The sequence below is a fragment of the Bicyclus anynana genome, chromosome 13 (assembly GCF_947172395.1).
Source record: "Bicyclus anynana chromosome 13, ilBicAnyn1.1, whole genome shotgun sequence".
NCBI lineage: Eukaryota > Metazoa > Arthropoda > Insecta > Lepidoptera > Nymphalidae > Bicyclus > Bicyclus anynana.
Window position 1 is genome coordinate 13,636,241 of NC_069095.1, and position 21,661 is coordinate 13,657,901.

The window sequence follows — 21,661 nt, forward strand, 5'->3', positions numbered from 1 at the left end:
ATCGACCAGTTCAGTAAAGTTGAACAATCGATCGAAGGACTTTAAGTATCGGTTGTCCACCCACTTTCGGGAGTTCTGCTGTGATTCCGTCCTCATCTAGCGTCTTAATGGTTTTTACGTGTTTGAGAGCCGTACTATAGTATAGGCCACTACTAGCACAAATTTTCCTAAGCATTTGGAAGGAACTTTAACTATTTGGACGCTCTTTAACAATTTGGAGGGGAACGGGCATATTAAGGAGATATGGCAAATATTCTTTTTTTTAATTATATGTTAACTACATTTATAAAATTCTTATTAATGTAAACCTTATGTAAACTATTTATATGTAAACTGCCACTTAACCTCCTGAGAACAGATTGCTATAAAATCTATCTACAGGAGAAGCCAAGATGGAAGTTGATTATGTGTAAACTCGGAAGATGTGTTAATTATAAGAAACCCTGAAGAACAAGTTTTATTGTTTTTACAGTACAAGTACCTACATAGGTAATATAAATAATTATAAAAATAATAAACTTCAATTATTATTCGCTTTGAAATTGATCGAGAGGATAATGTTCTTTATACTTCTCCAGATGTTTCTCCATTTGATTCATTTGTTTTCTGAAAATAAAAAAAAATAATTTATCAAGCTCCATCCCTTAGAGAGAGAGATACAAAAATTTATACCTATCTCAAAAAAGAGGAGATTGACACTCTCAAATGAGAACAGATTGCCAAGTAGGACTACGAAAACTGGCTGATAGATGCGCCTTGGTCCCCGAGAATTTAGGATTCATACTTTCACGAACAAACTATTCAGTTTTCCGGTAATAAAAGTAGCTTATTTTAGATTATTTATTTATCTGCTACATCAAAACCCATTTTCATTAATACTACGATTCAGTACTTACTGCAAATGTTGAGGCATAACATAGTATACATCTTGTAGCATTTCCTTCCAGTGTGCCTTTTTCTTTTGATCCGCTTCTTGTATCGTTCTTAACACTATATCTCGTGCTTCTTTCAAGAACTGTTTTTCAATATCCGAATTCCATAGACCTTGAATGTGAAAGACAAATCAATTATTTCTTATCCATTCGCTGCCCGCGAGTATTTTTTCGAAAAGCCCGTCTGCGTTGAAGAAGCCGACAGTCAGGGAATGCGGTTTTAATCTACCGTTGTGAGCCATTTAAAAAATCTTTATATTCCTCTATCGCGCGGAGCATGATACTGTGCTCGCCTATTGCCCTTAGTGGTAGTTATATGTCTTTACATGTAACGTAACGGATACGGACCGGTCGTCCATTTAAGAGTCAAATGGTTATAAGCTAAAAATATTCGTAATTGTGTACTGTGCAAAATATATACGTTCTAGGAGACGCCCGCTAACGGATAGAATAAATGTACTAGGTAGAAGATAGAAGATATTGTAGGTACTAGGTATTTAAAAATTAAAATATATAAGTCAATACCTCTTCCTTCAAGGTACAGTCTTAGTTTCTCTACAGGATTTTCCTCTTGCGCCCATTTTTGTATTTCCTCCACAGATCGAAATGCATTATTGCTGAAATCAGCTGTTGAGTGTAGTCCCACCCTGCACAAAATGTAGTATAATTATTTTGAAAAAAAATATTAGTTAGGTATGTAATTGTCGAGTAGGTAGGTCCTTCTTTAGCGTCAACAGTGCGATTACAGAAAACTGGTAATAATACTATAGGGGGATATACCTACCTAGTTTGGCCATTGGCATAGAATAGTCTATAGATATATCAATGATATAGCTATACACAATACACACGTGCTCCTTGGATTATACATATACCTATTCTTTGCACACATTACACGGATTTTAGGATTACCATAAAAACACAACTATTTAGTAGAAAATTTCGGTCCGTCGGCTTGTTTACATTGCATTATTGCCTTTTTCCAAAAATTATAACTTATTCAGATTGTTGTGTCCCGTTTCTCTCCTGTTTTGTTCGAAAATGTTCCTCATATCAGGAATAGTTTCGAGCAGAAAAGTTAAGTTGTCAGTAAAGTTTATCTTATTGTTAGAGAAACATTTGGTGCTTAGCTTACTATTAATAACTTCAGTAATGTCAATTAAACTATTATAAGTGCATTTTTCTAAATTGCGCTTGGCCGGTTTATTAAGCAGCTCAAACAGCATCTCACCTATATGACATAGCTTCGATAAGTACTGGTTTGTTCTGTATCGCTATCTCTCGGGCCCTTTCGACGGCTCTGTACACAGCCAGAGCGTCGGTCCCATCAACTCGTATGGTGTGGAGTCCCAACGCTAGGCCGCGCGCGGCTATACCGTCCCCGCGGTATTGCTGGTTTGTGGGCGTCCAGACTGCGTAGCCGTTGTTTCTACTGGTAAACATATAAAATTACAATTGCATGCAATGCAACGGTGTAATTCAGTAACTCCGTATCAATTTAAAAGTTCCTAAGAGGTAGGCACATGATTTTTTTAATTACAATAATTTATTGTCGGATTAAACAGATGACCGACTTGGTTTTAAGTGGAAGACTATCGCTATCCTACTCTCGTAGGTATGTTACACTCAAAGATCGAAAACGCTGTTTCGCAAAATAGCTCACAACGCGTTATCGTCACAGAAATTACATCCACATGGCGAAATTCGTGTTATGGCTCTAATGAAAACGCACACTACGCGTTGTGACAATCACAGAAAGACCAAATATCGAAATTCGTACCACCAAGTACACTTTTTAGGGCAAAATTGCTGGAGACAACTGAACAAATTTGTGTCAGCCTAACAGACAAAGGTGTCAAACCTCATATGCCCTTAAGTTCACCAGTAAAACCATACATTCAGACGGGACACAGCTCAGCTAAACCTTCAAGGCTTCATGCTATAAATAACAGTTAGAAGTGTGTCTGCCAATGCGTTTCAAAAATCCAGATCAACAAGATTTACCAGAACAATATGACGGGGCACTGGAGCGTGGCCGCGAAGTTGAAGGCGGCGTGCGCGTCTCCCTCGGACGCGGCGCCGTCGCCGAAGTAGCAGATGACGCAGCGCTCGTTGTTGGGCGCGCGCTTGAAGGCGTACGCCGCGCCCACGGCTTGCGGCATCTGGGTTGCTGCAATGTTTATATGTGTATTGTTATTTTGTAACCTGTAATATGTATACTTATTTGCTATACTCTCTATAGAATCCGAGGGCTCTAGAAGAGCGAGCTAATGTTTCCTGCAGTAGCGTCAACTTCATAGATGCATAAATATATTGCATAGTGCCCCTCTCTGTCTATAGAGGCGTAGGTGTTCAACTTCAAACGTTTGCCTGTAATTTAGTTCATCTAGGGCATTTCCCCAGCGTTGTCACAAATACCTCGTAATAGATTTCCTAACAGCTAATAATTTTGGTAAACCTATATAATATTCGTTTAAGTACCTAGCTAATAGAATGTGGGAAGAAGGGAAAGGAAGACGGTTTTACTGATTTCTTACCCAATGGACTCGACGCAGTTACAATATTTTTCTCCTTGTTACCAAAATGCATTGGAATCTGTCTCCCTTTGTCGCGGTCCTCGTGGTTTCCGTAACACTGGTTTATGATCTCCGTGACTGTCATTCCTCTGTACAGCAGCACTCCTAGCTCGCGGTACTGGGCGAAGATCATGTCTCGAGGCAAAAGAGCCGCTCCGCTACCGACTTGGATCCCTTCTTCACCATAATTGGTCAAATACATTGATATTCTACCCTGTCTGAAATTGATAAGTGAAGATTTGAGACACGAACAGGTAAAAAGGATGTCATGATTATACATTCATGTGCTTGTGATGTTACAAATACATTGAAATGGGAGAAATTATTGCGTGCGGTGATATTATCGCATGTAACGAATGTTATTGAATGTTACGGATACGGTACATTAGTACAGCGTCTATTAATTATTCGTTGAAACTTAAGGTGATAGTTTTATATTATCTTCATCATTGACTACCCATATTCAGCGCACTGTTGACCATGATGAGAGGCTCCCAGTATGAGAGCAGTTAGGCTAATAATTTACCAAACTGGCGAACGATATTTTGCAGGCCCAATGCGGATTGGCAGATTTCACACACGTAGGGAATTAAGAAAATTCTCAGATCATTATGGAGGTTTCTTTATTCTCTTCACACACGCAGAGAATTTCATAATTCTCTGCGTGTGTGAAGTCTGCCAATCTGCATTGGGCCAGCGTGGTGGACTATTGGCCTAACCCCTCTCATTCTGAGAGGAGACTCGAGCTCAGCAGTGAGCTGAATATGGGTTGATGATGATGATGGAGGTTTCCTCGAGATTTTTTTTTCTATCACTTTTAAGAGAACGGGTTATGCACATAACTGAAAAGTTGGAGGTTGATAATAGAATAAATCGTATAATGATAAAGATGATGATTAATAGACTTACTGTTGAGATTCAATTAATATCTCATCCATTTGGTTGAGCTGCACCATTGTTTTGTACATGTTCAGGAGTGTCTCGTTGTCTATCCTCGGCTCTTCTGTTCTATCTATAACCTGCCCTTTGTTATCGATGACACGATATATTGGTATAGGATCATAGCTTTGCTCGTTTAGAAATTTCATTTTTGATACGTAGGGCGCTTTGGCTCCGGGGAAATCCGCATGTTTGCCGCCATTTTGGGATATGTCTGGTATTGCTTGTTTAGAAAGTACCTTAAATTGTATATTCAACGTGTTTAGTTTTTATTATGTACCTACTTACTAAGATGAATAATATTAGTAGGACAGTAGGAAGTAAGTGGAATCAAAAAGGTGACCATCTGCTCAAGCACAATAATTATTTAAAGAAAAGTGTTAAACGCATCCTTCGTGGTTGCCCAGAACATCAACCGTAGATCGTTAGATGGGCCTCAAAGCGCCGCGGAATTGTCTTTGGTTTCACACATTAAGTACGTCATCACTTGTAACACATTTCTCTTTATTCATGTTGTGGCTTGTGTTTTTACACTTCCAAAATGAACACGAAGGCATAAATTAAGGGATTAAAATAAAAAAAACCGTAAATATTTTTTAAAGTCCACGTCCACTCACAGCACGCACTTGTTACGTACTAAGATAAGATGTGCGTGCAGTGCACGTCTTTGGGTAATGACATAACAGTGTACGTTCTTTATTACAGAGGGGCCCATCTATAGACAAATACAATATACCTAGGACATAAATGATTCATTTAGGTAGGTCCAATTTCGAGAAAGAGGTGAACTGCCGAATCCAACTCGGCTGGGCTGCATTCAGGAAACTTCGCGACATCTTTTCGTCCGAAATTCCTCAGTGCCTGAAGACAAAAGTCTTCGAACAGTGCGTGTTGCCAGTGATGACCTATGGTTCCGAGACTTGGTAGCTGAGCTTGGATCTGTGTGACTCTGAGCCTTCTTATGAGGCCGAAACTATGGGCCTCATAAGAAGGCTCAGAGTCACACACACACAGATTATCTTGTTTAATAGAAAATATCACATACTCGGATCCCGCTGCTGAGTCTTTGCAAACGTATAAAACTAATTCTGCTTTTGTGCGCCATTGAATCTAAAACTGTAATAAATGTGTAATTTATCGTGTATTATATATTGACTCAGGAATATTAGCAAGTCAGATATGGTTGTCGTTTTTGCTGTCTACGTACTAGAGTAATATCCCAGAGCAATCTGACACAGCTTATTTTCACAAAAATGAAACATTAGGTTTTCAGTAGCGTCTCATGTGCTTTGAATACCTGCGTCATTGTGAAGACTTGCTCTGTGACACCTGGGCAGGTACCAGCAATTGCGTGCACAAGGTTTTGAACTAGGGTATGCATTATACGTAAAAAAAAATTACAAAATGGAAAATTTCTTCTCCGGTGTATGATGGTAATGAGTCCTCAGAGTATGCTGTGCATTTTTACATCTTTGAAGTGCACGCCACTGGATACCAGGTGAGAAAGGTAACTAGTAAAGCGTTACGTAGCTTAACTTCACATGGCTGATTTTTATATATCTGTCTGGAGTCGATCTCATGATAGATCTGAAACACAGATGAGGGAACTCTTTAACGGTTTACAGTAGCTACCTTGTAATTGGGCTTGATTGAATTGTATGGATAAGAACTTTTCACCAAGGTGGGTCGTGACTGTCATGAGAGTCTGGTGATGAAGACGAGGGACAATAAACCGTTCAGGAGTTCCCTTAACTCCTTAACGGTTATCTGTAGCTACCTTTTGATTGGGCTTGATTCATTTATATTAATAAGAACTAGTTACCTAGATGGGTTGCGACTCTCATTTGAGGATCTGTTGATGACGACGAAGGACAGTTAAGGGAACTCCTCATGCTTTAACACTAGTTATTTTTTTTTGAAAAATAATGATCCTGGATAGTTATTTTATCAAACAAGCCTATACTCGGGTAAAACAATCAAACCAATTAAAAATATGACAGTTTGTAAAAAAAATGTCACAACCAGCCCCGGTCTCCCCTATAAGAATAATTATTATCATATGTAAATGGGAAATAATAAAAGGCTATTTTATGTTTTATTTATTTATATTATTCAAATGTAATGGGAATGACGTGGGAATATGATTTAGCCGATGCAGTTGATCTATTGTTTCAGTTATCGTATACCATTGGTTTGTACGTGGCTGGTTTGAACTGACAAAAGTTTTGTAGATTGTTACAGAAAATGTTAAACTAGGTAATTTGACCCAAACTCAGGGTCGATTTTTACTTTATGAAACAAGACATTCATAAATATGCCGATTACGCCAATGTAGTGCTTATCCACTAATCTACTCAACTCAATAATAAACGGGTAATTATATAATAGGTACCTGGTACACGTATTATTTATTATTCATCATCATCATAATCATCATCATCATCATCATCATCATCATCATCAATAACAACCCATATTCGGCTTACTGTTGAGCACGAGTCTCCTCTCAGAATGAGAGGCGTTAGACCTTAGTCCCCCACGCTGGCCCAAAGCGGATTAGCATACTTCACACACGTAGAGAATGACGAAAATTCCCAAGCAGTTTCCTCACGACATTTTTCCTTCACCGTTTGAGACATGTGATATTTCATTTCTTAAAATGCACATAACTGAAAAGTTTGAGGTGCTTGCTCCGGACCGGATTAGAAATTACGCCCTCCAAATCGAAGGCAGAGGTAATATCCACCGGGCTATCACGTTCACGTCTCATTTTTACAATTACTATTTATAATAATCGTTCTACGAGAATACGAGTAAAAGGGTAGGTAGGTATTATGTTATAAAATTCTCGTAGTGTAAAAAGGAGTAACTTCTCCCGTTTTCCCAACATTTCCCTTCACAGCTCTGGTCCTACTGATTGTAGTGTGATGAAAAGTAATAAAATAAAAAAAAAAGGGTATTTAAAGGGTCTTAATTCACCATCCCAATAGTACTTCCTCTGATCGCATGACTTTCACTGAACTCGTATGATCATGTGGCAGTGTGGCACTCGCAGGCCGGGTGCAATGGCATCTCTTTCATGCAAATTAATGACCTCTTTGAAACACCGATGGTTTGTATGTTCGAACACGAGAAACTACGCGAAACTGAAAGTTCTAGACATTATTATGTCAGGCATGTCACCGTCCTCAGGCATATTTTTCCGGGCGTTCTCATCTTCATTATTATCATCATTAACAGCCAATGGACGTCCACTGTTGGACATATGCCTCTTGGACTCGATGGTCTCGAGACGCCAGCGTCCAGCGGCTCCCTGAAAGCCGCTTGATGTCCTCGGTCCACCTAGTGGGGTCCACACTATGCTTTCCGGTGCGGGGTCGCCAAGCCTCAACGTCCATTGGCTCTTCAAACTACCTACGTACCCTGCTCTAACTTTGGTTCTTCTTTGGATCTCCTCATTTCTGATTCGATCTAGCAGAAAAACTCCAAGCATGACTCGCCCGCTGAGTGACTTTGAGTCATCTATTACTAATGCCCATAACAGTTAGCGAGCAAGTCTTGGAGTCAGAGTCCTGGTCCTTGTCCGTCATGACTGGCAACACGCTGACGTCATCTTGCTAACGATGAATAAGTACTTGCGTCTTGCACAGTGATAATCAAGTACTGAATATCAATAGACTCCTCTTCAGTTCTCGATTTTAAGATAAGTAGACTTACTTAGTATACATATAATATACCTACAACCGCGTCTCTTCCTAAAAAAATATAGGTAAGTACCTACCTAACTATACCATTGTACATTGCGAAATTTCTCATTGTAAACTCTGAAGATATATCTTCAGTAATTGAAAGAAACCTTGAATAATAAATTTTATTGTTTTTGAAGTTTAAATTTAAATAATCTTTAATTATTCGCTTTGAAATTGATCGAGAGGATAATGTTCTTTATACTTCTTCAGGTGTTTCTCCATTTGATTCATTTGTTTTCTGAAAAAAAAGGAATAATTTATTAAACTTATCTTCGATCAATGACGCAATTTATTAACTTTAGGAGTAGGAAGGAACCCTAAACTGGCAGAAAATATCTACTGTGGTAATGGTGATCATTCAGTAGGTAGTAGTGGCGTAGTAGGTACATTTTAACTGTGCTGAGAAAATCATAACGTAGTGAAGGCTGAAAAGCCTCTATAAGTTATAATTATATATCTCTGTGCTACATCAAAATCGTTCAAGTAGTTTTTAAAGACAAAAAAACCCATACGTGCATGCTTACAATTCGCCTGCGACTTCGTCTGCCCTGGACCTCATTTCCTTCATCCGGCCCTTAATCCCTAAATTCCTTATTATCGGTGGTCTACTCCCTACCAGTAGTTACTTCAAACAGTTATTAGTGCCCCTTACGGTTTTTAAGGTTCTGTAGTCTAGGAACCATTAGCACTTGGACGATTCTTTTTTATATTTAGGTTTAGTTAGATTACATACCGAGAGTTCGTGGTTCAATCCCACTCCTAGCACAGTCTTTTATGACTAGCTGGAGGGGAATGGAAATATTGGTCAAATTTTAAAAGATATGGCGAATGTTAGACTAGCGGACGCCCCCGACTTCGTCCGCTTGAAATTTAGTTTTTGACAAATCCCTCAGGATCATGGTTATTTCCGGGATGAAAAGTAGCCTATATATTATTCCAGAGTAAAATCTATTTCCATTGCAAATTTTAGCCAAATTGATTCAGTAGTTAAAGAGTAACAAACATCTAAGCAAACATCCAAATAAACATCCATACAAACTTTCGCGTTTATAATATCAGTACGATAATAGCAGTGGCGTAGCTTGCCTTGGAGGGGCCCTGTATTAAAATTAGTCGGGGGGGACCCAAATGAAGAGTAAAGATTTCTCACAAAAGAAACAAAAATGCCCGCTTAAAATAAATATGATAGTGACTTAACCTATGTAGGATGTCTCCAACTTTTGGGCGCACTCTTAATTAGGGAAAAAAGGAGATTTTGGATTACCTACATTTTAAGTACCTACTTAATAATTTTTACTTTCACACAGGGGCCCCTCACAGCCCCTGTAGACTGGGGGCGCCGTATCTTTGATACGGCTGATACGGTGGTAGCTACGCCCCTGGATAATAGTATGAGTAACTCACTGCAAATGCGGTGGCATGTCGTAGTACACGTCTTCCAGCATCTCCTTCCAGTGTGGCTTCTTCTTCTTCTCCGCCTGTTGCATCGTTCGTAACACTATATCTCGTGCTTCTTTCGCGAACTGTTTTTCAGTATCCGAATTCCATAGACCTTGAGCGCAAAAGTAACAAAAAACCAATTGCATATTTCTAAAATGTTTAAAATATTGGTAGTTCTCGTACCAAGTATGTAAATTAATAATATTGTAGGTAAGATAAATTTAATATAATATGTAAGTAGAAGTACCTTTTCCCTCAATATACAGCTTCAGTTTCTGTACAGGATTTTCCTCCTGCGTCCATTTTTGTATTTCTTCCACAGGTCGGTATGCACTGCTGTCATCAGATGTTGAGTGATGTCCCACCCTAAAAAAAAAAATTGGAATGATTTACAAAAAAAAAAGTTAGATATTGATGAACACTTTTTTAGGGTTATAAGTATTTTAGGAGGAGTAGTATTAGGCATTTCAGAAAACTGATGAAATGATGATCGTAGGCTAGCTCCACGCCTGATAGAATATAATAATCCTACAGACAGAAATCCTACAGATTAATAAAGCCTGTTGTGCTTGTGACACCTATCGATGCAGAGGAAGCTCATAAGTCATAAGTACCTTATATACACGGGGCACGGTGCCTGTATATCTGTTTTGCTTCTTTCGTAGAACAATAACAGACTAATCTATGTCGCGGTAGATAGTATCTCCATTGGCTTAGGTTTGTCAGGTTTGTATCTACTAGATACTTAGCTAATGAACGACAAAGATGTGAATTCAGCAATAGATAAATTTTTATATTTTAGTAATATCACCATCTTTCCAGTGCCCATCCTTTAGTATATTAGGTGCAGTCTGAAGCGCGCTCGCCTAGTTTTTATAAATAGCTCAAACAGTATCTTACCTATATGACATAGCTTCAATAAGTACTGGTTTGTTCTGTATCGCTATCTCTCGGGCCCTTTCGACGGCTCTGTACACAGCCAGAGCGTCGGTCCCATCAACTCGTATGGTGTGGAGTCCCAGCGCTGGGCCGCGCGCGGCTATCCCGTCCCCGCGGTATTGCTCGCTTGTGGGCGTCGAAATCGCGTAGCCGTTGTTTCTACTGGCAAACATATAAAATTACAATTGCATGCAATCCTGGTTTAACGGTGTAATTCAGTGACTCCAAGTTCAAAAGTGAGTAAGTACTCGTGGGTAGTTATGATAAACAGTTGAGGGAATAATCAGGTTGACTGGAGAGATTCACTTGGTTAAGAAAAAAACTATTATTTGTGTATACCAAGTAACATTACGTAAGTTGTAAGCAGTGGCGTAGCTAGGTAACCAAGGGCCCAGGTGCAAATAAGCAAATGGGGTCCTACTAGGTACTATCTAAACTGGTTAGGTGTCATTCAGGAAAAATAATAAATGTACAAATACTTTCCATAGGAATTAGAAGGTATAACTTACGAATTCCTCTCTCTCTCTGCCATAATTAAATTTGGGTTGCCACCTGTCATATTTATTTTGATAATAATGGGAGAAATTATGGAAAGTTCAGTACGGTTGAGATTTTCTGGTAAGGATTCGTGAGCCGCCTGAGCTTGAGGGTCTTGGGGTACTGCACCGTCTAGCTCCTGGGCAGCTACGCCATTGGTCGTAAAGCATACTTGATGTTAAGTTTCATACGCCTGAATTCCATCAGTAACCATAATATTCAGACGGGTTTACTGGGCTTAACTGAACTAAAAGTGTGCCTTAATAACTTCCGAAGCAACATCAAAGTCTACTTAGACTATGGTGTTTTGGAAGGTAGCAAGATTCAAAGATCCAGATCTCACTTGATTCGATTTGATTGAGAGTCTGTTTGGACCTTAAGTTTTTATATTTTCTTTTTTATATGAGAAAAAATGTAGTTAGTTTCCAGGCATTTGTTGATTTGTTTGACACATTTACGGTGTACTTTGAAAACACGAAACATACCGTAGTAAATTAAACGGTCTATGGTAGAAGCATAGGCTGAAAAACTTCGAAACTATCAACAAGAATTACCAGAACAATAAAGTGGGGCACTGGAGCATAGTCGCGAAGTTGAAGGCGGCGTGCGCGTCTTTCTCGGACGCGGCGCCGTCACCGAAGTAGCAGATAATGCAGCGCGCGCTTGAAGGCGTAGGTACGTCGCGCCCTCGGCCTGCGGCAATTGTGTTGTCACCAACAAGATTTACCAGAACAATATGATGGGGCACTGGAGCGTGGCCGCGAAGTTGAAGGCGGCGTGCGCGTCTCCCTCGGACGCGGCGCCGTCGCCGAAGTAGCAGATGACGCAGCGCTCGTTGTTGGGCGCGCGCTTGAAGGCGTACGCCGCGCCCACGGCTTGCGGCATCTGGGTTGCTGCAATGTGTATTGTTATTCTGTAGTATACTTATATGCTGTACGCTCCTAATCGGAATGGACAAGCATCGATATCGGGGGGCTATGGCAACCGAAGAAGGGCTGCCAGAGTAGACCCTGACCCTGTGGGCTAGATGAAGAGAGGGAAGAGCAATCCAATGGTATCTCCTGTGAGACTCAGCAGAGGATTAATAGTTAAATTCGGCTTTGTCGGCGAAGTATATCACTCAAAACTATCGCCTAATATACGAGTAAACAGAGCAAAACTTAGCAGTTTATGCAAAGTGCTGTTCTGCGTCCATCAACAGAGGTTTGCTTATAATTCTAATAATATCCTTAAATAATTGTGATGTGTGGCATAATGTAGTAATAAATATATTTTCCTTCTTTCTTTCTTTCTAATTGGGTTTTAATTCCTCTGAGGAGCTCCGTGACAAAAAGTAAGAAGTATTTGATTGCTTACCTAATGGACTGGACAAAGTTGCAATATTTCTCTGCTTGCTACCATAATGCACTGGCATCTGTCTCCCTTTGCCGGGGTCTTCGTGGTTTCCATAACACTGGTTTATGATCTCAGTGACTGTCATACCCCTGTACAGTAGCACTCCTAGCTCGCGATATTGGGCGAAGACCATGTCTTGAGGCAAAAGAGCCGCTGCGCTACCCACATGGATCCCTTCTTCACCATAATTGGTCATATAAAAGGATATTCTACCCTGTCTGAAATTAATAGGTTAAGGTTTGTTGTATATTATATTGCCTGGCATTTAAATCTAAGAGACTACATACTACTCGCACTTTCTATACATAGATACAAGTATCATGCCTGGTGACAGTTTATAACCACTTGAAGATACTGTTCATAATTATTTAATAATACGTCTAATAAACTTGTTGAAACTTATGGTTAGGTAAGACCAATAAAGCGTGTTTACGTAATCGCAAAAACTATAACGACAATAATTAATAAACTAACCTTTGAGATTCATATAGAATCTTATCCATTTGGTTGAGCTGCACCATTGTTTTGTACATGTTTAGAAGTGTCTCATTGTCTATCCTCGGCTCTTCTGTTCTCTCTATAACTTCTCCATTGTTGTCGATCACACGATATATTGGTATAGGATCATAGCTGTGCTCGTTTAGAAGTTTCATTTCCGTCACGTAGGGCGCTTTGACTCCGGGGAAATCTGCATTTTTGCCGCCATTTTGGGATATTTCTGGTCTTGTGTGTGTAGAAAGTAACTGAAATTTTATATTACGAGTATGTATTTAGTTTCTATAACCTATAATATTTAAATTGTATGATAATATTGACTGTCGTTTGTCAACCTACCAACCTACGATCATTATGTACGCGATAATTGATAACAAATAATATCTACTGTCTTGTAGGTCTACAAGACAGTAGATATTAATTGTCAATTATATAAAAAGCTTCCATGAAATAACAGTAAGTTTGAGACTTTATCAAGATACAATTTATTATTATTGATTTAGATAATGATAAAACAACAAAATAAGAACCCCTCCTACTCTCCTATCAGCACAGTAACATCGCACTATCACCGAACAGATTATCTTGTTACCCAATTATAAAATATTACATACTCGGATCCCATGGCTGAGTCTTTTAAAACGTATAAAACTAACTCCACTTTTGAGCGCCATTGTAAAACTGATTACTGTTCGCTGTTGTAACTTATCGTGTATTATTGACTTGGGAACATTACATTAGCAAGTCAGATAAGGTTGGCCTTTTTGTGACGTACGCGAGAGGTCAACATACAACCGTGTTATCTAATTATACCTAACTACTTATACGTTTTTTTTAATTATGTTTTTATAACATCGAATTTACGCTTGACTCCGATTTCGCGTGATGTAGATGCAGCTTGGGAGTTTTTAACTTACGCAGGTAATAGAGTATATTTGACCAATAGTCGTAAACGATTACCGTAATCGCATACGTATTACGTTATTATGTCGGTAGTGTCTTAATGGTAATAAGCCACTGCCTTAGTCTTTCACCAGATCAGGGTTTAGCCGATTGTGAAAATATAGTACACCCACCTACTTCTAGAAAAGCCAAATTCGCTGTGCAATGTTTATCAACAAACAAAGTTTTAAATGAGGGTAGGTGTTGGTAAATCGCTAGTCATTTTATACCTATCATCATTATCAATCCATATTCGGCTCACTGTTGAGCTCGAGTCTCGAGAGGGGTTAGGCCAATATTACATCACGCTGGCCCAATGCGGATTTACAGTGGTACTAAATATTACTGAAGTAGGTGTGGGAACCTTATACTTAGGCATACCTAGGTAACATAATGATTATAATTTGTGTTTCGCAAGGTGGACTGTTTTCTCCACATACTAATTAGAAGTATAGGTAGTCAATTGTAAGTACAATTTACAAACGTATCTTCAGACCGAAAGAGTGTTAACCTGTAGTTTCATTTCAAAAGCAAAGAATCTCAGTAGATACCTACCTACCAACATTTATCAAACTGATAAGATATCAGCGTGACTGATGTGCTAAATCATAATTAAAAACGTTCGCTGATTATGAAACAAAATATTGAAGTTGTTTACAGATCAAGTTACAGTTACTACTATTAAAAATAATAAGATGCTAATAAATTATTTGGCGCTAGAAAACAGGTGACACAAAAACGTATCGAATACAGAAAAGGTTTTACCTACATAACTAGTTAAAAATCATTATATAGCTAAAGTATTGGTAGTACCTCTACCAACATATGTTTTCTGTGCCTCTACCTAGCTACGTAGATAAAGGTAAGTCACATAACCAGTACAAATGCAGGTTTTTAAAGTACCTCTACTATACATACCTTGCCTTAATAGATTAGATAATACTATTCTATAGCATTATATATTTAAAGGATATAGTAAGCATACAGAGCTTTAGTGGCTTTAGATAATAATATACGTACTACGTAGGAAACTACGTAAATCCATTAAATTTTCCCAACTTTTCCAAAGTAGTAGTAGTAGTAGTAGTTTTGGCTTACTACTAGTAGTAGTAGTAGTAGTTTTGGCAAAGTTAGGAAATTACTACCTTTATTGAGTATGTGAATTATACTTTAATGGGTCTGAGATTAATGCATTCCTTATAATTAACGAAAAGGACTTGTCCCAATTTTGTATGAAGGCTGGGCCGAGTGTCAACTAAGTAGAACAAATTATTTTTATCATATATGAACATATAATATTGGGCTTAAAACCAAAAACTATACAATTATTGATACCCGCATTTTTATTTTATTAAATAAATAAAATGTTTTTATATTAGCTGACAACATTAATTACATTTTTTTTATCATGGCAACATGTTTGTAACTCACACTCTGACTGATTGTCAGTAATCTTCGCGAAGGCGCGTTCGTTTCAAGCGTTTTAGGATTTTTTTTGTTTCATACTTCTCTGTCTACGATTTGACGTTTCTTTTATCTTGTATTGTATCATAAGACATTTGACTATTACATTACATTGACAGCTTACACATATAATTTTATTGGGTGTTTTGAAAACTTTTGCTTTAGGTTTAATTTGTAAACAAGGGAGCTAAACAAAAAATCTGATAATTGTTTTTACGCAACAATTTGTGTTTGTATCCGTAAAAAAATACTATTAACCCGCTTGTAAATTATAAATAATAAAGGCCCATTTTGGGACATGTCCTCTATAATTGCATAGTTTATGCTAGCTTCTATTTTTCATCTGTGCACGCTTGTCAAGTTGTCAGCACTCTGATTTTGTTTTTGTCTATGGTCAGCAGTAGCAAAAATAAATGGCGGTGGTGTATAGTTAGTGAACGAATAAAATATTTTTATTTTAATTAAACCTTAATAATGCCCTATTGGTATTACGACAAAAAGGATTTACAAAACACGCCGTCATTTCGCGATGGAATCCCAAACGAGACCGAGAACCGTTACAGGAAAGAGGGCGCAAGGTTTATCATTGACACAGGATCTAAGATGGACTTAGGTTATAATACAGTCGCGACTGGTGTTGTTTATTTTCATCGTTTCTACATGTTCCACTCGTTCAGAACGTTCCCTAGGTATATAACCGCGTGTTGCTGTTTATTTCTGGCGGGTAAAGTGGAGGAGACGCCAAAGAAATGCAAGGATATCATCAAAGTGGCTAAGTCGTTGCTGACTGAGATGAAGTTCAGTACATTCGGCGAGGACCCGAAGGAGGAGGTGATGACGCTGGAGAGGATCCTCCTGCAGACGATCAAGTTCGACCTGCAGGTGGAGCACCCCTATGGATGCTTGTTGAAATATGCTAAGTGCCTTAAAGGTGATAAGGCTAAACTACAAAAAATGGTACAAATGGCATGGACTTTCGTTAACGACAGGTTCGTACATTGGTTATTTAATTTTAAATATATATAACTAGCTTACGCCCCACTGTCTCATTCTCCTAGTTTCTGTTGCCATGACAATACTTGGATGAAGTATAGCCCAAGACACTCAAAAATGATGTGGCTTTGTTGTGGTAAAATAATTTTCAAAATCTGTTCAGTAGATTCAGAAATTAACCCCCCTACAATACCATAAACTTTACTCTTTATTTGTAGATATCAGCATTGTTATGCTTGTGCCCACAAAACTCATAAATTGGATACATATAGCTTCACATAGATGCATTTTTATACAAGTGTTTAGTGTATCACCAATAAATGTAAAACAATTTGTGTTGGTTATACTAACACAAATCAGCAATAAAGTTTGCAACAAAGTACAGTGATGATTAAGTTGAAACATATTTCGTAATTTAAATAAGCATTTAAGTTAATTTGCTGAGTTATACCTTTGAGGTATTTTTATATTTATATTTTTATTTGTTTATAAGTTCCTTCTAGTAAAGCCCTTATCTGTAATGCCATTAAATCATTTTTTACTGGATGTATTATAGGAGAATAAATTTTCCTTGGGGTTTCTGCATATACCTGTAAAAATAATGGGATAAGTGTAGTCACTGTATTAATCTATGTCATGTGCTCCATTTAGCCTAAGTTGTGATTAAGTGAAACAAACATCTATCAATACATCTAAACAATATTTATTATTTATGTAAGTAGTAAGTAGCCTCATCATATCAGCCGATGGACGTCCACTGCAGGACATAGGCCTTTTGTAGGGACTTCCAAACATCACGATACTGAGCCGCCTGCATCCAGCGAATCCCTGCGACTCGCTTGATGTTGTCAGTCCACCTGGTGGGGGGTCGGCCAACACTGCGCTTACTAGTGCGGGGTCGCCATTCCAGCACTTTGGGACCCCAACGTCCATCGGCTCTTCGAACTATGTGCCCCGCCCATTGCCACTTCAGCTTCGCAACTCGTTGAGCTATGTCGGTGACTTTGGTTCTTCTGCGGATCTCCTCATTTCTGATTCGATCACGCAGAGATACTCCTAACATAGCTCGTTCCATCGCCCGCTGTGTGACTCTAAGCCTTCTTATGAGGCCCATAGTTAGCGACCAAGTCTCGGAACCATAGGTCATCACTGGCAACACGCACTGTTCGAAGACTTTTGTCTTCAGGCACTGAGGAATTTCAGCCGAAAAGATGTCGCGAAGCTTCCCGAATGCAGCCCAGCCGAGTTGGATTCGACGGTTCACCTCTTTCACGAAATTGGACCTACCTAACTGGATCATATGTCCTAGGTATATGTATTCGTCTACAATTTCGAGTGCAGCGCTTTGATTGCCTAGCAAATTGCGAAACTGTGGACGATCTGAACAACAGGTTCGTGGAAACTGTCCATTCCGTTGGGTCTAAGTTCTATAAGACCCACCGTGCGAAAAGAACCAAAAAGTTCTCGGACCAAACACTTAAACTCATGGAAGAGAGGCAAGAAATGAGATTACAGTCTTCAGCAGATGCGTCAAAATACCGACAAATCAGTAGACAGATCTCTAAGTCGCAAACCAGCGACTTGCGAAATTTCAATACCGAGCGTATTAAAAATGCGATTGAAAATAATCGAGGCTCGAAAGTTTTCGCCAGAGATCTGTCTATTGGACAGAGGCAGCTGTCGCGTTTGAAGACCGAACACGGTAATCTAATTTCTTCCAAGCCCGAGTTATTAAGTGAGGTCGAGAAGTTCTATGGACAGCTATACACGACTACTCAGCAGCCTGTTGCCAATTTGGCTAAAGACCCCAGAGCCAAGTTGACCCGACACTATACCGAAGATATCCCGGACGTCAGCCTATACGAGATTAGTGTGGCTCTCAAACACCTGAAGAACAATAAGGCGCCAGGTGAGGACGGAATCACAGCAGAACTCCTGAAAGCGGGTGGAAAACCGATACTTAAAGTCCTTCAGCGATTGTTCAATTCCGTCATTCACGAGGGCACGACGCCTGAGGGGTGGCATAGGAGCGTGGTGGTTCTGTTCTTCAAAAAAGGTGACAACACCTTGCTGAAGAATTACAGACCCATCTCGCTGCTAAGCCATGTTTACAAATTGTTTTCGAGAGTCATTACGAATCGTCTCGCTAATAGGTTTGACGACTTCCAGCCTCCCGAACAAGCCGGTTTCCGAAAAGGCTTTAGTACCATAGACCACATCCATACGCTGCGGCAGGTTATACAGAAGACTCACGAGTATAACCAGCCACTTTGCTTAGCGTTTGTGGACTATGAGAAAGCCTTCGATTCGGTGGAAACCTGGGCTGTGCTAAGGTCATTGCAGAGATGCCGAATTGATTACAGGTATATCCAAGCGTTGAAGTGCTTGTACGAAAACGCCACTATGTCAGTCCGTATTCAGGATCAGACTACGAGGCCAATCCAGTTGCAGCGAGGAGTGCGTCAGGGAGATGTGATCTCTCCGAAGCTATTTACCGCCGCACTGGAAGACGTCTTTAAACTTCTGGACTGGAGCGGACTTGGCATCAACATCAATGGCGAGTACATCACTCAACTGCGGTTCGCGGATGATGTAGTCATCATGGCACAGACTCTGGATGACCTTAGTACCATGCTCAATGACCTCAGCAGCGTTTCTCAACAGGTGGGCCTGAAAATGAACATGGGCAAAACAAAAATAATGTGTAATGCTCATGTATCGCTCCACCCAGTTATAGTTGAGAACGCTGCACTCGAAGTAGCCTCACATGGGGGAATTGCCAATGGACTTCTCGTGCCTTGTTAACAGCCATGGAGATATTACTGACATGTTCAAGAACTGCTTTAACCATCTTGTCAATTTGGTCAGTCAAAAAGAAAGAAGAACCAGTACAGAACTGCCTTCTGTTGAGAAGAGCCCACAAGAAACTCAGCAGTTGCTCTTTTACAATTTTTTTATTTATTTACATGATACTTGTAGGTAACTTAAGTGCAGTAGACAGTAAAGTTTATGGATTCCATATATTTTTGTCATAATGATAGCTTATGAGTACATATTATTATTTTTTTTTAAATATATACTAGATGACACCCTGGGGTTTCACCTATGTAGCTCCTGTTTCTGTGGGAATACAGGGCTTAAAATATAGTCCATTACACTTCCAAATAACATGGCCCTTTAGAAGTAAAAGAATTTCAGTTCAAAATCAGTTTAGTAGATCCAGACATTACCCTCTACAAAGTCACAAACTTTATTTTTATGATATTAGTAGTTAGTAGTATACATAATTGTATATTCCAGTCTGTGCACCACACTGTGCCTGCAATGGGAGCCTGAAGTGATAGCGGTAGCATTAATGTTCCTGGCGGGGAAGCTGAGCAAGTTTGAAGTGATGGACTGGAACGGACGGACGCCCAAACACACTGCCTGGTGGGACATGTTCGTTGAGGACATTACTATGGAGCTGCTCGAGGATATATGCCATCAGGTAATAATGATATACAAGTACTTAGTATAGCCTCCCTTGTATTAGGGTATATGGATCTTGGACTCGCTGCACGTCTCCTATGTGGGTTTTGGTAATAATGTTTGAATCTAACAATCATTATGAGATGTTAAAAAATAATAATGATTAAGACCAACAAGGCACCATTGTACTTTCTCATTATAACATTGATAACTCTGGGCTGAGAATTGTTACTGAAAAATCTTACCACAAATGCTCAGTAGACAGTAGGCCTGGTGATCTGAAGCTATATAGGCTAGGCACTAGATCTGTGGACCATTTTATAGGGTTGTTCTGGCTGCTCTGGCTAGTCCAATCATGCGGCACCATTTTGTCAGCTCCTTTGCATCATCTTCCGTCAGGCCCTTATCTTTCAGGCTCTTACGGACCTTCGTTAACCACTTTTGTCTCCCTTTTCCCCTCTTCTTAGCATCCATGGTAAGGCACTTCTTCAGAACATGGTCATCTGGTCTCTGTATCACATGACCATACTATCTCAGTCTGCACTCGTTTGCTTTTTCAGATATTTGTGCAAAATATAAGCTTTTTGAGAAGAAATTTTCAGATAATTATGTACTTATATTATAATTGCTTGCAGAACTTATACACTATATCCGAACTAACAATATAAGATTACAATTTATGTTGGAAAATGTCTGCGACTTTGACCGCCCTTAGACCTCCTTAATCCTGCCCCAAAATCCATTCTTAGTGTATATCTACTAACTATAAACTACCTTCCTTCCGAATCTCACTTTTTGAAGACCTCTCTGTGGTAGTTGTTAGTGCTATGGTTCTCAACATAGAGGTCTTGGGTTAGGTTAGGTTGGCCTCTGGCCAGTTTAGGATGTTATAATTTTTAAATTGGCTCAGGTCTGGTCTGGTGGTAGGTAGAAGGTGGTGCCATAGGCTGTGACTAAGTACCGTACCAACAAAGATGTACTGTCAAGTGATTTAGAATTTTTTTACGATGTCATGTAGAGACAGTCAGAGGTATGAGTAGAATCATCACTTAACATCAGATTGTAATCAAGAGTTAACTTGTCGAAGGATATAAAAAAGTCAAATGGTTTACAATATTTCATAATGAGAGGCCTTTCAGTTTTATATATTTAGATAATGACAATCGAAAAATCTCATTCCAGGTACTAGACCTGTACTCGCCTCAGACGCAGCCGTCCGGCGGAGACTCGCCGCCAGAAACAACCGCATCTCGGGCTCCAAAAAACGACAAGAAGCCCTCCGTTACACCGCCCACTTCCGTATCGCCTGTCGCCGTCACTAAGGTCGCGGCCCCCGCCATCACGCCGGTGAAGAACGGCTCGGACCTCAAGCTGGAGCCCCCCAAGATCGACATGAGGTTCACGTACCCCGGGTACCCGACCATGCCGGCGTACCCCCCGGTGTACACCGCGCCCCCGCCGTCGATACCCCCTCCCAACCGGTTACCTATACCTCAAGGACCTCCGCCACCGCTGAGGTATGCGGAACCTCCGCCCGCCCCGTCGAGATTCCCGCCCGTCAACGTACCCCCTCCCAATTACTTCGGCCCCCCTCTACCCACGCGAGGACCCCTTCCCCCCAGGGGTCCGATACCCCCAGGACCCCTGCCCCCGCGGCCGTACTATCCGCCGCCGTAACGGAGAGCTAATCGTAAGCGATAGGTTATTATATTATAATTTTTTTACTGAAATATAAATCTAATAGACTGGATCTTTTTTTGTTTTATTTCATACTTATTATTCATGTACTAGA

General features: G+C 39.8%; 3 protein-coding genes across 4 annotated transcripts; 1 reads left to right on the top strand and 2 right to left on the bottom strand.

Annotated features, from left to right (window-relative positions):
- Positions 1-409: 409 nt before the first annotated feature.
- Positions 410-5,070, bottom strand: LOC112044517 (2-oxoisovalerate dehydrogenase subunit alpha, mitochondrial-like). Its single transcript, XM_052885023.1, has 7 exons — positions 4,418-5,070; positions 3,470-3,726; positions 2,937-3,102; positions 2,164-2,364; positions 1,458-1,579; positions 897-1,044; positions 410-606 (listed from the first exon to the last, which is right to left on the bottom strand). Exons 1-7 carry the CDS (start codon positions 4,594-4,596, stop codon positions 528-530), a joined length of 1,152 nt encoding a protein of 383 aa, XP_052740983.1. The 5' UTR covers positions 4,597-5,070; the 3' UTR covers positions 410-527.
- A 3,234-nt stretch (positions 5,071-8,304) lies between these two features.
- LOC112044518 (2-oxoisovalerate dehydrogenase subunit alpha, mitochondrial) lies at positions 8,305-13,775 on the bottom strand. 2 transcript variants are annotated; one of them, XM_052885021.1, is made up of 8 exons: positions 13,617-13,775; positions 12,982-13,250; positions 12,469-12,725; positions 11,840-12,005; positions 10,537-10,737; positions 9,884-10,002; positions 9,601-9,748; positions 8,305-8,434 (listed from the first exon to the last, which is right to left on the bottom strand). In XM_052885021.1, exons 1-8 carry the CDS (start codon positions 13,674-13,676, stop codon positions 8,356-8,358), a joined length of 1,299 nt encoding a protein of 432 aa, XP_052740981.1. In that variant the 5' UTR covers positions 13,677-13,775; the 3' UTR covers positions 8,305-8,355. The 2 variants fall into 2 exon arrangements, with proteins under 2 accessions (XP_052740981.1, XP_052740982.1); XM_052885022.1 differs by having other exon boundaries at positions 13,542-13,649.
- Positions 13,776-15,795: 2,020 nt separating this feature from the next.
- On the top strand, positions 15,796-21,619 carry LOC112044522 (cyclin-K). Its single transcript, XM_024080402.2, has 3 exons — positions 15,796-16,397; positions 19,702-19,888; positions 21,052-21,619. The coding sequence occupies exons 1-3, from the start codon at positions 15,883-15,885 to the stop codon at positions 21,544-21,546; spliced, it is 1,197 nt and encodes a 398-aa protein (XP_023936170.2). The 5' UTR covers positions 15,796-15,882; the 3' UTR covers positions 21,547-21,619.
- Positions 21,620-21,661: the final 42 nt, after the last annotated feature.